The 14,675-nt window shown below is 42.5% G+C and overlaps 1 protein-coding gene across 1 annotated transcript in view; it reads right to left on the bottom strand.

Annotated features, from left to right (window-relative positions):
- Window positions 1–14,675, bottom strand: part of LOC121284671 (lactase-phlorizin hydrolase-like) — a 78,865-nt gene extending 64,190 nt beyond the window's left edge. Inside the window, exons 1-2 of the mRNA XM_041200230.1 lie at window positions 14,666–14,675; window positions 5,509–6,123 (exon numbers count right to left, since the gene is read on the bottom strand). Coding sequence (XP_041056164.1) covers window positions 5,509–6,123; window positions 14,666–14,675 — 625 coding nt within the window. The remainder of the gene's footprint in view (window positions 1–5,508; window positions 6,124–14,665) is intronic.

Below are 14,675 nucleotides of genomic sequence, written 5' to 3'. Positions count from 1 at the left end.
TGGATCATCTTAGGAATAGAGAGACATTGCAACAACCTATTCCACCTGTGATTAATGTCGAACCATTATTCCCTGAGGTGAACAATTGACCTAGAATAGACATATCCGATGTCTCTGTAGAGCTGCCTAACCCTAAACCGCCACTTTCTAATGATGTATCTGATGCTGCAGTTCCTGATCATTTCGATCCAGTAGAAGAACCTTAAAAGGTAGAGTTAGGCCACTCGAACCGAATAAGGAAAGCACCTCAGAGACTGAACCCTTAACCATCTGACTTGTATATATGTGTATGTTGAGGCTTATTCAAATGTTCTCTGTAAATAGGAAGTAAAAAAAACTAAAGGGGGAGGAAATGTAATAATTAAGGTACAGTCTTTCCTACTGCCTATCAGGGGTGACATGATTGTTCTTGGAGATTCCGACCAATAGGCCCTAAGCGTGGGCATGGCTTTTCTAGTCGAGGACCTGGTTCAAGTACACAGCTTCTGAAAAGCTCTCTGTAATAAAGTTATCTGTTTCAAGTAGAAGCCTGTCCAGTATGTCAAGTTATTACAGTAGCAGTCTCGTTTGAGTCAAAATTTTGAGGGTTCCAGCCCTACTCCAGGGACTGAATTGTGCTGGCCACTAGGCCGAGAGGTAGGAAGGCTGACAAAATGACATGGGGAGGTCAGGAGGTGCCGAGGTCCCCTTGGCCCCCTAAAGCCAGTCCACCATCTACAATACACAAGTCAGGAAGTGTGATGGAATATTGTCTGGATGAGTGCAGCTCCAACAACGTTCCAGAAGCTTGATGCCATCCAGGACAAAGCAGCCAGCTTGATTGGCATCTTACCCACCACGTTAAACATTCACTCCCTCCATCAGCGCACAGTGACAGCAGTATGTACCACCTACAAGATGCGCTGCAACAACTCATCAAGTCTCATTCAACAGTACCTTCCAAACCCATGACATCACTATCTGGAAGGACAAGGACAACAGACACATGGGAACACCACCACCTTCAATTTTCCCTCCAGGTCACTCACCATCCTGATTGGGAAGCATATTATTTGTCACTGGGTCAAAAACCTGAAATCCCCTCCCTAACAACACTTGGGCATAACTACACCATGTGGACTGCAGTGGTTCAAGAATGCAGCTAATCTCAAGCCCATATCCCATGAATGAGTATTAAAAAACTGTAAAATTTAGCAATGGTAATTTTCAACTGTTATAGTCCATGTGGTGTAGGTACCCACAGTGCTATTAGGAAGGGAGTTCCAGGATTTTGAACCAGTGACAGTGAAGGAACGGCGATATATTTCCAAGTCAGGATGTTGAGTGATTTGGAGGGGAACTTCCAGGTGGTGGTATTCCCATCTATCTGCTGCCCTTGTCCTAGATGGTGGTGATCATGGGTTTGGAAGGAGCTGTCTAAGGAGCCTTGGTGAATTCCTGCAGTAAATCTTGTAGATGGTACACACTGCTGCTAATGTGCGTTGGTGGTGGAGGGAGTGAGTCTTTGTGGATGTGGTGCCAATTAAGCGGGCTGATTCTTGAGTGTTGTGGGAGTTGCACTCATCCAGGCAAATGGAGAATATTCCATTACACTCCTGACTTGTAGATGGTGAACAGGCTTTGGGGAGTCAGGAGGTGAGTTACTCATCGCAGGATTTCTAGCCTCTGATCTGCTCTTGTAGCCACAGTATTTATATGGCTATTCCAGTTCAGTTTCTGGTCAATGGTAATCCCCAGGATGTTGATAGTTGGGGATTCAGTGACGGTAATGCCATTGAATGTTAAGGAGTGATGGTTAGATTCTCTCCTGTTGGAGATGGTCATTGCCTGGCACTTGTGTGGCATGAATGTTACTTGCCACTTGTCAGCCCAATCCTGGATATTGTCCAGGTCTTGTTGCATTTGGACATGGACTGTTTAAGTATCTGAGGAGTCATGAATTGTGCTGACCATTGTGCAATCATCAGTGAACATCCTCACTTCTGACCTTATGATGGAAGGAAGATCATTGATGAAGCTGGGCTGAGGACACTACCCTGAGGAGCTCCTGCAGTGATGTCCTGGAGCTGAGACGACTGAGGTCCAATAAGAGCAACCATCTCCCTTTATGCTTGGCATGACTCCAACCAGTGGAGAGTTTTCCCCCTGATTCCCATTGACTCCACTTTTGCTAGGGCTCCTTGGTGCCACATTTGGTCAAATGCGGCCTTGATGTCAAGGGCAGTCACTCTCACCTCACCTTGGGAGTTCAGCTCTTTTATTCATGTTTGAACCACAGCTGTAGTGAAGTTAGGAGCTGAGCAGCCCTGGGGAACATAAACTGAGCGTCAGTGAGCAGGCTATTGCTAAGGGAGTGCCGCTTGATAGCACTGTTGCTATCCATTCCTTCCATTACTTTTCTGATGATCGAGAGTAGACTGATTGGGCAGTAATTGGTCGGGTTGGATTTGTCCTGCTTTTCATCATTAGTAGAGGTTGTTTCCCATGGTGGGAGAGTCTAGGACCAGAGAGCATAGTCTCAGGGTAAGGGGTCGCCTGTTTAAGCCAGAGTTGAGGAGAATTTCTTCTCTCAGAGGGTGGTGAAGCTATGGTATTCCCTACCACAGAGGGCTGCAGAGTTTGGGTCGTTAAGTATATTCAAGGCTGAGAGAGAGATATTTTTAATCAGTAATGGGATCAATGGTTATGGGGAAAAGGCAGGGAAGTGGAGTTTAGGATTATCAGATCGGCCATGATATCATTGAATAGCAGAGCAGATTCGATGGGCCGAATTGCCTACTTCTGCTGCTACACCATGTGGTCTATTTATGGTCTTATGGTCTTTTTGTGTACAAGACATAGCTGGGCATTTTCCATATAGGCTGGGTAAATGCCAGTGTTGTAGCTGTACTGCAACAGCTTGGTTAGGTGCGTGGCAAGTTCTGAAGCACAAGCCTTTAGTACTATTGTTGGAATATTGTCAGGGCCCATAGCCTTTGCAATGTCCAGTGCATAAAGCCGTTTCTTGATATCACATGGAGTGAATCAAACTGGCTGAAGACTGCCTCCTGCGATGCTGGGCACTTCCAGAGGAGGCCGAGATGGGTCATCCATTTGGCACTTCTGGTTGAAGACTGTAGTAAATGCTTCAGCCTTATCTTTTGACTGATACGCTGTGCTCCCCCATCATTGACGATGGGGATATTTGTGAAGCCTCCTCCTCCTGAGTTGTTTAATTGTCCACCACCATTCACGGCTGGATGTGGCAGGACAGCAGAGCACAGATCTGATTTGTTGGTTGTGGGATCGCTTAGCTCTATCACTTGCCGCTTATGCCATTTGGGATGCAAGTGGTTTTGTGTTTAGCTTCAACAGGTTGACACCTCATTTTTAGGTATGCCTGGTGCTGCTCTTGACATGTCCTCCTGCCCTCTTCATTGAACCAGGGTTAATCCCCTGGCTTGGTGGTAATGGTGGAGTGGGGAATGTGCCGGGCCATGAGGTTACAGATTGTATTCGAGTTCAATTCTGCTGCTGCTAATGGCCCACACTAGCCATGAATGGATGCCCAGTCTTGAGTCGTTAGATCTGTTTGAAATCTATCCCATTTAGCACATTGGTAGTACCACACAACACAATGGAGGGTATCCTTAGTGTGAAGGTGGGACTTTGTCTCCACAACGACTGTGCAGTGGTCACTCCTACCGATACTGTCATGCATAGATGCATCAGCGGTAGGCAGGTTGGTGGGGATGAGGTCAAGTATGTTTTTCCCTTTTGTTGGTTCCCTCAGCACTTGCTGCAGACCCAGTCTGGCAACTATGACCTTTAGGACTCAGCCAGTGCGGTCAGTAGTGGTGCTTCTGAGCCACTCTTGGTGATGACATTGAAGTCCCCCACCCAGAGTACATTCTGCACCCTTGCCATCCTCAGTGCTTCCTCCAAGTGGTGTTCAATATGGAGGAGCACTGATTCATCTGCTGAGGGAGGGCAGTACGTGGTAATCAGCAGGAAATTTCCTTGCCCACGTTTGACCTGATGCCATGAGACTTCATGGGGTCCGGAGTCGAAGTTGAGGACTCCCAGGGCGACTCCCTCCTGACTGTATACCACTGTGCTCTTCTGGGTCTGTCCTACTGGTGGGACAGGGATGATGATGGTGGTGATCTCTCGATATTCCTATTACGTGTGAAAGGGAAAGAAGGCAACTTGGAAGCCAGGTGAAAGAGTTCATGCAATGGATTCCACCTAAGGACTATTTTGTGCACTGCTGTCTTAGATTTCTTTTAATATATCCTTAGCCTGACACTGCTCAGAAATTCATACATCATCTATTTTTCTCACACTTGTCTATATAAAGCTTCATCTGGAAGCACTTTTCTCACTTACATACTTTGTTCAACACAGTTTGCACTTTGATCTGCCTTCTCAGCCTTAATTGCCTTGCCTAACTTTATACCAATTTACACTGTTTTTCTAAGTCCAAGTGGTTGATGTAAATGTGAAACAGCAGTGGGTGTCATGTACTGATTCCTGAGGCACCCAAAATGTTTAAAACACTTTAGAATTGTTTCAGATAAAAAGAAGATGCCAGCTTTTTTTAATATGTTCATTCTTAGGATCCTTCCTGTTAAGACCAGCATTTATTACCCATTGCTAGATCCCCATAGAATGTGCTGGGGGTTCCTTTAATTGCTGCAGTCTGTGTGGTGAAAGTGCTACCACCATACTGTTAGGTCTGGAATTCTAGGATTTTGACTCAGTAACAATAAATTATATATTAAATCCTGAATGGTCTTGACAAGGTGGATGTGGAAAGAATGTTTCCTCTTGTGCATGAGTCCAGAACTAGGGGGCACTGTTTTAAAATTAGGCATCACCTTTATAGGACAGAGATGAGGAGAATTTTTCTCTGTCAGAGGGTAGTGCAACTTTAGACCTCTGTGCCTCAGAAGGCAGTGGAAGCGGGGTCACTAAATATTTTTAAGGCAGGGGCAGATAGATTCTTGTTAAGCAAGGGAATCAAAGGTTATTGGGTACATGGAAATGTAGAACTCGAAACACAAACAGATCAGTCACAATCTTATTGAATGGCAGATCGGGCTCGAAAGGCTGAATGGCCTACCTCTGCCCCTATTTCGTATGTTCAGATGCTCATATATGCCCAAGTCAGGGTATTTGAGGTGAACTTTAAAGGTGATGGTTTTTTTCATGCACCTGTTATCCTTGTCCACCTTGGTGATGGAGGTAACAGGTTTGAGAGGTATGAACAAAGAAGTTTTGGCAGATTACAAAGTGCATCCTGTGGATAGTACACACTGCAGCTAAGGTGCACTGTTTGGGGTAGATGGTGGATGTCTATGTTGATGGACGTAGGGCTAATTAAGTAGAATCTTTTCTCCTGGATGAAATTCAGTATTTCCAAGCTAGCAAAATGATTAATTGAAAACTTTCATTCTATGCATTATCTATTTCATGCAGAAAGCAGAAGAATATTATTTTTCCAGTACTTACTTTAGAAAACCTTACCTTTGTATTGCACCTCACTGTGATAAATTTGGTAAGCCTTTTCATGGGCATGGATTATGTTCTTGATTGAAGAAGATCCATTGTGCTGTAGCTTATGTTCAGATTTTATTATCTCTAAAGGATCATCAAATGTTATCCAGGTTTCAACTTTTTCTCCAAAGACTATAAAAGCAAACCGTGCATAGTTGACAAATGAATCAACAAGTGCCTCATTCTCCCAGTCACCGTACTTTGCAATCAGTCCTTGGGGGATGTCATTATCATGTAGAACCAGCAAAGGCTTGAGATTTGCAATTATTATTTCATTTAGGAGATTTGAATAGCATTTTATTTGGTTATGATCTACCTTCTCAGGTGTACCCTCAGGCAGAATACTAGTCCAAGGAAGGATTACTTTGTAATGGGAAACTCCTTTCCTATGTAAAATAGAAAGATGATCTTTTAGATGCTTTGGAAGAGGGTCCTGGCAAAAGTACTGAATCTTTTCTTCTAGAGGAAAATTGATCTTCTGTTCTTTATCTTCATCCTCTGCTAATGTTTTCACCAGGACATTTGTTAACGGACCAGCAATTACCATAAAATCAGATGGTAATTTTAGTTCTGCAACAGACAACCCTGTGAAAAATATAAAGAAGAAAATACTGTTGCACAGCTCCATTTTACAGATCTGGTGTGGTGAACAAGGGTAAAGTCTTTATATAATAAATAGCTGTATCTAAGTTAGTTATCTTGTGAACGCTCAACCATTAAGGGACTGCCAATTTAAATTATATAGTTTACAATACTCATCATGTAATAAAATTCCAGATCATAAATGTTACTTAACAGAAAAATAATGAACAAATGTTTATTTTTCCCAATGCATTCCCTTTCTCTGCAGAAGGCATTGGTTCATAATGGGCCATCGCCCTACGGATGTTTGTTCATCTCCAATACTTCACAATAGTGGCTATTTTTCTTGTCAACCTTGACAATGATTAACAACAGGCCATTTAAGTGTGGAAAGAGATATAATCAAACACAACATGATATTGTACTTGTACTTTGCATCTTGGATTGCTGCAGTGGTCAGAAACGGAACGCAAGTGTGATTGATTTTCTCCTTGCTAAAGTTCAGAGAGTTCCTATTGTCACCTTGATTGATTTCAATTAATTGACCATAGAGAGAAAAATAAACCTGAGACTTTCATACAATGTAATTGAATCAATTTACCAACAGCTCAAAAATGTGGCTAAGAAAATTGTGAGGGGGTTAAGACTTCACCCTGTATATTTTTCATGAAATAGATATAGATATCCTCATGACTATTTATAAAATTTTGAAAACTAGACAAAAACCATTAAAGGTACAAAAGGGGTATCTGGTAGTTTCAAGGAAACTTACACCTCGTTATCTCTGAAGAACCACTAACGACATATTGTGGGCTGCAAAGACCAAATTCAAAGAAAACTATACAAAGGCCATCTGCATTTTATAAGCCAGGCTGACCAACTGGAGTCTATCATCTGGTAGGATAAAGGACACTGCAGCCTTTCTTTCAATTCTTAATGGTTGAGACAATTAGCTATCACAGGACCCAAATGAGGGATACATATCCCTTGTCAAAGACAATGTGGAGAGGTAGGAGTCATGTGACATGAACATCTAGCTGGTGGAATCAGTTATATTGCCTTGCTATACTGCAAACTCAGTCTGCCATTTTTTCATCTGACTAACAGCAGCACAGAAAAGGAACTCTGCCCAACTTGAATACCTGTTTCTGTTGGAACTTCTGTACCACCGCCTACAAGACTGATTCATCTCCGCAGGCCTGTCTCATTGTGTGAAGTCAACTCTGCTGGCAAAGTAAACTATACAGCATGGGTTTTGAGCTTGTCAACCCCCGTGAAGGAATTCCTCATTGGACTTTGATTCTGGACTCTGGCCCCATGTGAAGCAATAATTCTTTTCTCTGTAAATCTTTTTTTTCTCTTCATCTCTCCCTTACTGTATGAACGCACAAGTGGCTACATTGCGAGCCTCCTCCTGCCTTTTGAGTGTATGCAAATAAACTTAACGCTCTGAGTTCATCCTGTCAGGATTTGCTGTAGAATTATTAATAGAAATTGGATCACACCAAAGCAAGGGTTTGGGAAATATGTCACCACTCATAAAGGGGTAAACAAATCAAACTGCCTTTCTGTTTATGGACAGGTGGTGTGAGAGGAGAAATTAGTGTTGTTTAAATTAATCCCCCCCCGCCCCCAACCCCCTTCTATCCATAACATAATATTGGAGAGAAAAAGTGAAGCTGCAGGAGATCTGGATAAAAATAACAGGTGAATGCTGTTAGGGAGAGATGTTAGGCTTGGTTAATTGAAAGGTGCCAAGGGTTGTTTCAAGTCCCAATCTTCTCAACCCTCATCCTCCCTCTCCATTACATTAAAATCTCACAACACTTAACCCTCCCATATGTTCCCCGCCCATATTCAAGGATGTAGTAATTATGGTTTTATTTAGTGTGTAATGTATTTTTAAGAATAATACTTATTAAGGAAAATCACATGATCTGTGATAACCAATAGGAGAGTAGCACAGGCTACCTCAGCAGTCAGTATAGAGATGGAATTGGAGTTGAAAGCACACATGTAGTTGCTGCTGAGTATATTGTAAATAAACTTAAAGTTTCCACCCAAGAAGTGTCTGCAGATCAACTCTTTCGTTAATGGCACAACTCAGCCACTCTACAACAAACAGGTGATGAGGATAACACAGGGCTGAACAAAAGAAATAAAGTTAAAAAGAAATTGGCACTGTACTTCACCCAGTGATTGTTAAAAGCAAGCTCCGTTAGAATTGAAGAAGCTATCCCCTCTCAAAATGCCACAAGTTGGGAGAATTGATCCTTTTGAACCACCCACAGATGATTGGTCTCAATACATAGAACACTTTATGTTCTTTTTTCAAGCAAATGAGATTACAGGGGAAGTGAAGAGGCGAGTGATCCTCTTGAGTACTTGTGTGAGAAAAACCTACAGCTTGATTCGAAGTTTGACGGCACCTACAGCCCCATATTCAAAGAATTTTGATGAGTTGGTGCACCTTGTGAAGGGTCCCTTTCAACTAAAGCCCTCAGTCACGATGCAGAGGTTTAGGTTTAATTTGTAAAATAGAGTCCCAGGGGAGACAGTTGCATACTATGTGCCAAATTTGAAGCAGCTGCGGAACATTGTGAGTTTGGTATGACTCTGAACAACATGCCCAGAGCTGTTTAGTGTATGGTGTGAAAGAGGACACTATTCAGAAAAGATTATTGTCCTAATTGTATTTGGATTTCAAGAAGGCGCTAGAGATAGCACTGGCCATGGAAGGTGCAGTAAGAGATTTAAAAGCAATACAGGGTAGGTAAAATGGCACTGACCTCCACATCGGGAAGGAAACCTCAGCCAAAAGAGGTGCAAAAAAACAAGACTTCGCCGAGAAGCGACAAACAGCCCCTACTAGCCGAAGAATGAAGAAAAATAACTTGACAGCGAAATCAAAGAATAATTTTAATAGAGGTAAAAACAATCAGTCCTTCAGCGATTGGCAGTTAAAAAAAATTGACTGCTGCTAGCCCAATGAAATTTACAATGTAGAAGAGCCTGAAACAACTAGTTTAGACATTTACTCATTGCTTAATCTGAAAGTTGGAAAGACAGAACCAACCTTTGTCACAGTGAAAATAAAAGCAAACCTGTTGGAATGGAAGTGGACACGGGAGCTTCCACTACAGTAACTGGGGAACGTACCTTTGGATATTTGAATGATGGTGAACATCAATTAAATTTAGAAGAAACAGATGCCAAACTCAAAACATATACGGGTGAAGACATTCAAGTAAAAGGTATAAGCAGAGTAACTGTCCATTATGGAAGCCAATTGGCAAAGCTACCCTTGATGGTGGTAGCAGGTGAAGAACAAAGCCTCCTGGGGCAAAACTGGTTAAACGAGATGAAATTAGAATGGTATGAAATTTTCCAGTTGAGAGCGAGTGGGCTACGAGAGCTACTTAGAAATTACACCACCATCTTCAAGGATGAACTAGAGAAAATCCAGGGCCCCCAGGCCAAGATTTATGTGAATCCGGAGGCAACCCCTCACTTCATGAAGGCGAGACCGATACCATAAGCCCTGTGAGAGAAAAGCGACATTGAACTGAACAGTTTAGAGAAACTGGGCATTATAAAACCTGTTCAGTTTTCAGGATGGGCAGCACCCATAGTCCCCGTCCTTAAACCCAACCAAAGCGTCCGAATTTGTGGAGACTACAAACTGATGGTTGACATGAGTCATGCTTATCAACACCTAGAGTTGGATAATGCTTCCTGGGAATTTGACATAATTTATACCTACAAAGGGTGGTACCAATACACACGATTGCCTTTCAGTGTCTCCTCCACTTGCGCTGCCTTTCAGAGAACAGTGGAAGTCTTACTGCAGGGACTGCCCCGGGTTGTAGTCTATTTAGGTGATTTATTGGTGACAGGATTCACTGAAAAAGAGAATTTGGCAAACTTAGAGGTCTTAAAATGTTGCTTGCAAGCTGGAGTGTGTTTAAAAAAAGCGAAGTGCATGTTCCAAGCGAGGAAGGTAACCTATTTGGGTCACCGGGTAGATTTACAGGGCCTCCACCTGGTTGAAGAGCAAGTGAGAGCCATAAGAGAGGCACCTGCACCAAAGAATGCATCAGAGCTCAAATCATTCCTAGGAATGATCAGCTATTATGGGCGGTTCTTACCCAATTTGTCTACAGTGCTGCCCCCACCCCCAACTTCCCCCGCCCACCCGGGGCATTCTCTACTCAAAAAGAACCAACGTTGGTCTTGGGAGGCACCCCAGAAAGAAGCTTTCATAAAGGTGAAACAACTGTTGCACTCGTCCAACCCATTAGTGCATTATGACCAGATGAAAGAATTGGTGCTGACATGTATCGCATCTCCCCCCGGAGTGGGAGAAGTGCACTCTTGTCAGTTGGATGATAGCACGGAATAGCCAATAGGTTACGTCTCAAGAACGCTCACCACAGCAGAAAAGGGATACTTGCAGATAGGAAAAACAGGCCTGTCCATCGTCTTTGGTGTCAAGGAATTTCACCAGTATGTACATGGCCGTAATTTTACAATCGTTTCAGACCGCAAACCATTTGTTTAGCAAGAATACAACGATGGGCTTTAATTCTGGCAGCATACGAATATACTTACATACATAGGCCTGGCAATCAAATCACAAACGCCAATGCCCTTAGTCATTTGCCTTTACAAGAAAATGATGAGCACGTCTCAGTTCCTTAGGAATTTATTTTCTTGTTAAATTTCTTAGATTCCTCACCAGTATGTGCTCGACAGATCAACGGCTGGACAAGTCAGGACCCAGTCCTATCTCAAGTATGAGAACAAGTGCTATGTGGTTGGTCACAGGAGCCCGTATCTGACGAAATGAGACCGTATTTCAACAGGAGACATGAAATAATCAGCCAGGATAGCACGTTAATGTGGGGAGCATGAGTGATAGCTCCTCCAAAGGGTGGGGAGCCACTTTTAATTGAACTACACAGTGCCCATCCAGGAATTTCCTGAATGAAGACCATGTCACTTAGCTATCTATGGTGACCTGAAATGGATAGCGAAATAGGGAGTTTAGTAAAGCACTGTGTGCAATGTCAGCAACTGCAAAAGTTGCCAGTGACTGCTCTGTTACACCCATGGGCATGGCCAGGTTAGACCTCAGCTGCGGTCACACATTGACTACGTTGGACCTTTCCTGGGGACAATGGTTCTGTTCATTGGTGATGCCCATTCAAAATGGTTGGACGTACATGAGGTGAAGTCACCAATATTGGCTGCTACAATTAAGAAACTACATCAGAGTTTTGCCATTCATGGACTACCAGAAGTAGTCGTTTCCAACAATGGCACGGCATTACGAGTGTTGAGTTTACCACAGTTCCTCAAACAGGCTGGCTGAAAGGGCAGTTCAACATTCAAGGCAGGCATGAAAAAGCTAATTGATAATTCCTTGGCAACCAAGCTAGCATGCTTTCTTTTTGATTACAGGACTACCCCTCACACAACAATAGGTGTCACACCTGCAGAGTTATTGTTGAAATGCCAGAATGAGATTGAACATAATAATGCTGAATTTAGAGGGGAAGGTGGAAAGGAGTCAGGGAAGCCAGAACACTAGACACAACTGGCATAGTCGCCAGAGGAATTTTACTGTGGGGAGCCAGTATACGTGAAAAATTCTGGGGAAGGACCAAAGTGGTTACCGGGTGAAATAAGTGCGGTGACTGGACCTCTATCTTACCACATGGAGGTGGAAGGCCAGATCATCCATAAACATGTGGACCATTTAAGAAAGAGAGAGACAAATCATCAAGATATGGTTCTACCAGTGATCATAACCGAGTCTGCATTCCCTGTTGAGGATACTCAACCCAGGACTGACATGTCTGATGCTCCTGTAAGAGTTGAGGATACAGAACTGCAAGTGCCCACCGAAGCACCTGATGTTCAGGCAATTCCGGAAAAGGAGGTACTTGACAAAGAATCTGAAGTTGTGGAGCTGTGATGTTCTACACATACCAGGAAATCACCTGAAAGACTGAATTTGTGAATTCCTTACCCAGTGTAAATATTATGTTACCTTGAAAAATATGTACTTGTAAGTATATGTATAGCCGAGTTAAAGGGGGAGGAATGTAGTAATTATGGTTTTATTTAGTATGTAATGTACCTTTAAGAACAATACTTGTTAAGGAAGATCACATGATCTGTAGTAACCAATAAGAGAGTAGCACGAGCTACTTCGGCAGTCAGTGTAGCGATGGAGTTGAAAGCACATATGTAGTTGCTGCTGAGTATTTGTAAATAAACTTCATGCTTCCATCCAAGAGGTGTCTGCAGATCAACTCTATCACTAATATTATAACTCGGCCACTCTCCAACAAAGGGCTGCTCATGATGCTGATATTTGGCACATTCTTGTTCTGATAAAAACTTTAACTCACCACAAGGAGTATCACAGGCGATCTACCATAACAAACATAATTAAAAAGAAACATTGTATTGCAATCGGCAAGATTCTGGAAGAAAATAGCAAGGATATCAGAGGGGTTTACTAAAACTTTGATACCTAGAGGGTGACATTGATTGGAAAAATCTATTAAGTGTCCCACATTAGCAAATGTTTGAATTTACCCCCAAGGTAACTAACAAACACAATTAATATAAATTTTGTATGCTGCAGTTATGGCAATAATTCCACATTCCAAGGCTTCTCTTGAAATTGTCTTTATGCCACAATGCCTAAACAGACAAAAATAGCAAGAACAAGGTTCAAGCACTTTATATCACTTCGAACTATAGATTAGATTATTTATGCACCATTCTTATTTATATGGCAGTTGTCTATTTCTGTTTTTGTGCTGATCAAGCCTCTAAAACATCTTGATGTAGCTCTGTGAATTTAAAGTTAAGCAACTTAATTTATTGCAAGCTTTTTGAAACCAATATCTCATTTTGCTTACTTGGCAATTCCAATATAGTGTAAAATAACCAATTGGAGTGAACATAAAAAGCAATAATGCAATTCTGTAAGCCTGCACATGTCGAAAAACACCCCAAGCTATTTCACTGGTGAACAATCCAACAAAAATGGCAACTGAAACAAACCAGGTATTTAGGTGAAACCTATTACGACTCAGCAATGCTCCCTCTAAGTTTTTCTTGTACTGGGAGGGTTACAAACCCCACTGAGCATTACTTTCTTGTCCATGGACAAACTACATTTTAACTTCCACAAAGTTGAGAGTGTCCTGTTTATTTCAATGCACAGTACATTTCAGATTGCTGTGTGGCCAGTCATGTGGGCACCTTCGGGGCAATATTGCTACCATCCAGTGGTCCTGTTCTCTCTCTTCTCGCAAGCTCAATTCACTCTGCACTGATTTCAGTGGTCTCAATCCATCTTACCTCTAACAGGTCACATTACATCCGACTGTTACACATCCCAATCCACCCTTTGTCTCCCTTTCCTCACAGGCACTCCCATTGTGCCTTCCCTTATGTCTCAATAAACCCATCTCCCAAAAGGCCCAATTATACTTGTTTCCCATGTTCCGTAGGGGTTCCTCTTTTCCCTCAGAGACCCTCCCCATACTCAAGTTCATGACACCAAATTCACAAGTATATGGCTTGTACAGAATGACCAATAAGACAAGTTTCTTCTGATAATTCATAGTTGCTTTATTGAATCACCCATTACCCCACAGTACAAAACCCATAATGTAAAACAACCTATTCCCAGTACCCTACACAGTCACCACGACTCTGTTAAAACTTACAAAAACACAGGCAAAACACCACATCCTGCCCTGAAAACTTAACAAAAAAAAACCCTCAGACCAATATCACCAAAATTTGGCTGAAACAAGTTACAAGGCACAGCAAAAAAAAAAGCACCACGTTTTCACTCCAAACCTTCAAAAAAACCCTCAGACCAATATCACTACGATTTGGCTGAAACTTACAATCCCCAACACAGCTGGTCTGTCCGGTGTTGACTGTAGGCCTGAGTCAAGGTGACCAAACTTGACCCTTCTTCCGACTGCAGCCCAAAACCTTCAGGCCAGCATCACCACGATATGGCTGAAAACACTTACAATCCCTAACATGGTTGGTCCTTCCAGTGAGAACTGTAGGTTCACAAGCCAGGTTGACCCTTCCTGACCCTCCTTCTTGACTACAGCCCAGATCTGCCCTGCTTTTATAATAATTCAACTCAGGCATGTCAAAACATATTTCCTGTTGTTCCAATGTCCGTTAGTTGATTCCATGCAAAGTCCAGACAAATGTCATCAGCTCCTGCTGGTTGAAATAATACATATTTTCCATGGAAGATGTATGCAAATATGATCAGTTCTCATTGTATGAGCACTTCTGCTGTTTGAGGTGGTACGGTAACAGCACCTGGCTCCAAAGTTAATGAGGGTTTGAGTGACCCTGTTCGAGAACTGTTGTCTGTGGTGGTTGAACAATTCCTTGAGTATTGTATTGATGATATGTCCTTTGTGGCATTGTATTGGGTAATCAGGCTTCTTGGTTGCATTAGTTGATGGTAGGTAATGGCATTTACCTGGTACCAT

The sequence above is a fragment of the Carcharodon carcharias genome, chromosome 12, assembly GCF_017639515.1.
Source record: "Carcharodon carcharias isolate sCarCar2 chromosome 12, sCarCar2.pri, whole genome shotgun sequence".
Taxonomy (NCBI): Eukaryota; Metazoa; Chordata; class Chondrichthyes; order Lamniformes; family Lamnidae; genus Carcharodon; species Carcharodon carcharias.
Note: the sequence above shows the minus strand (reverse complement) of the source record. Positions and strands in the feature narration are given on the sequence as shown.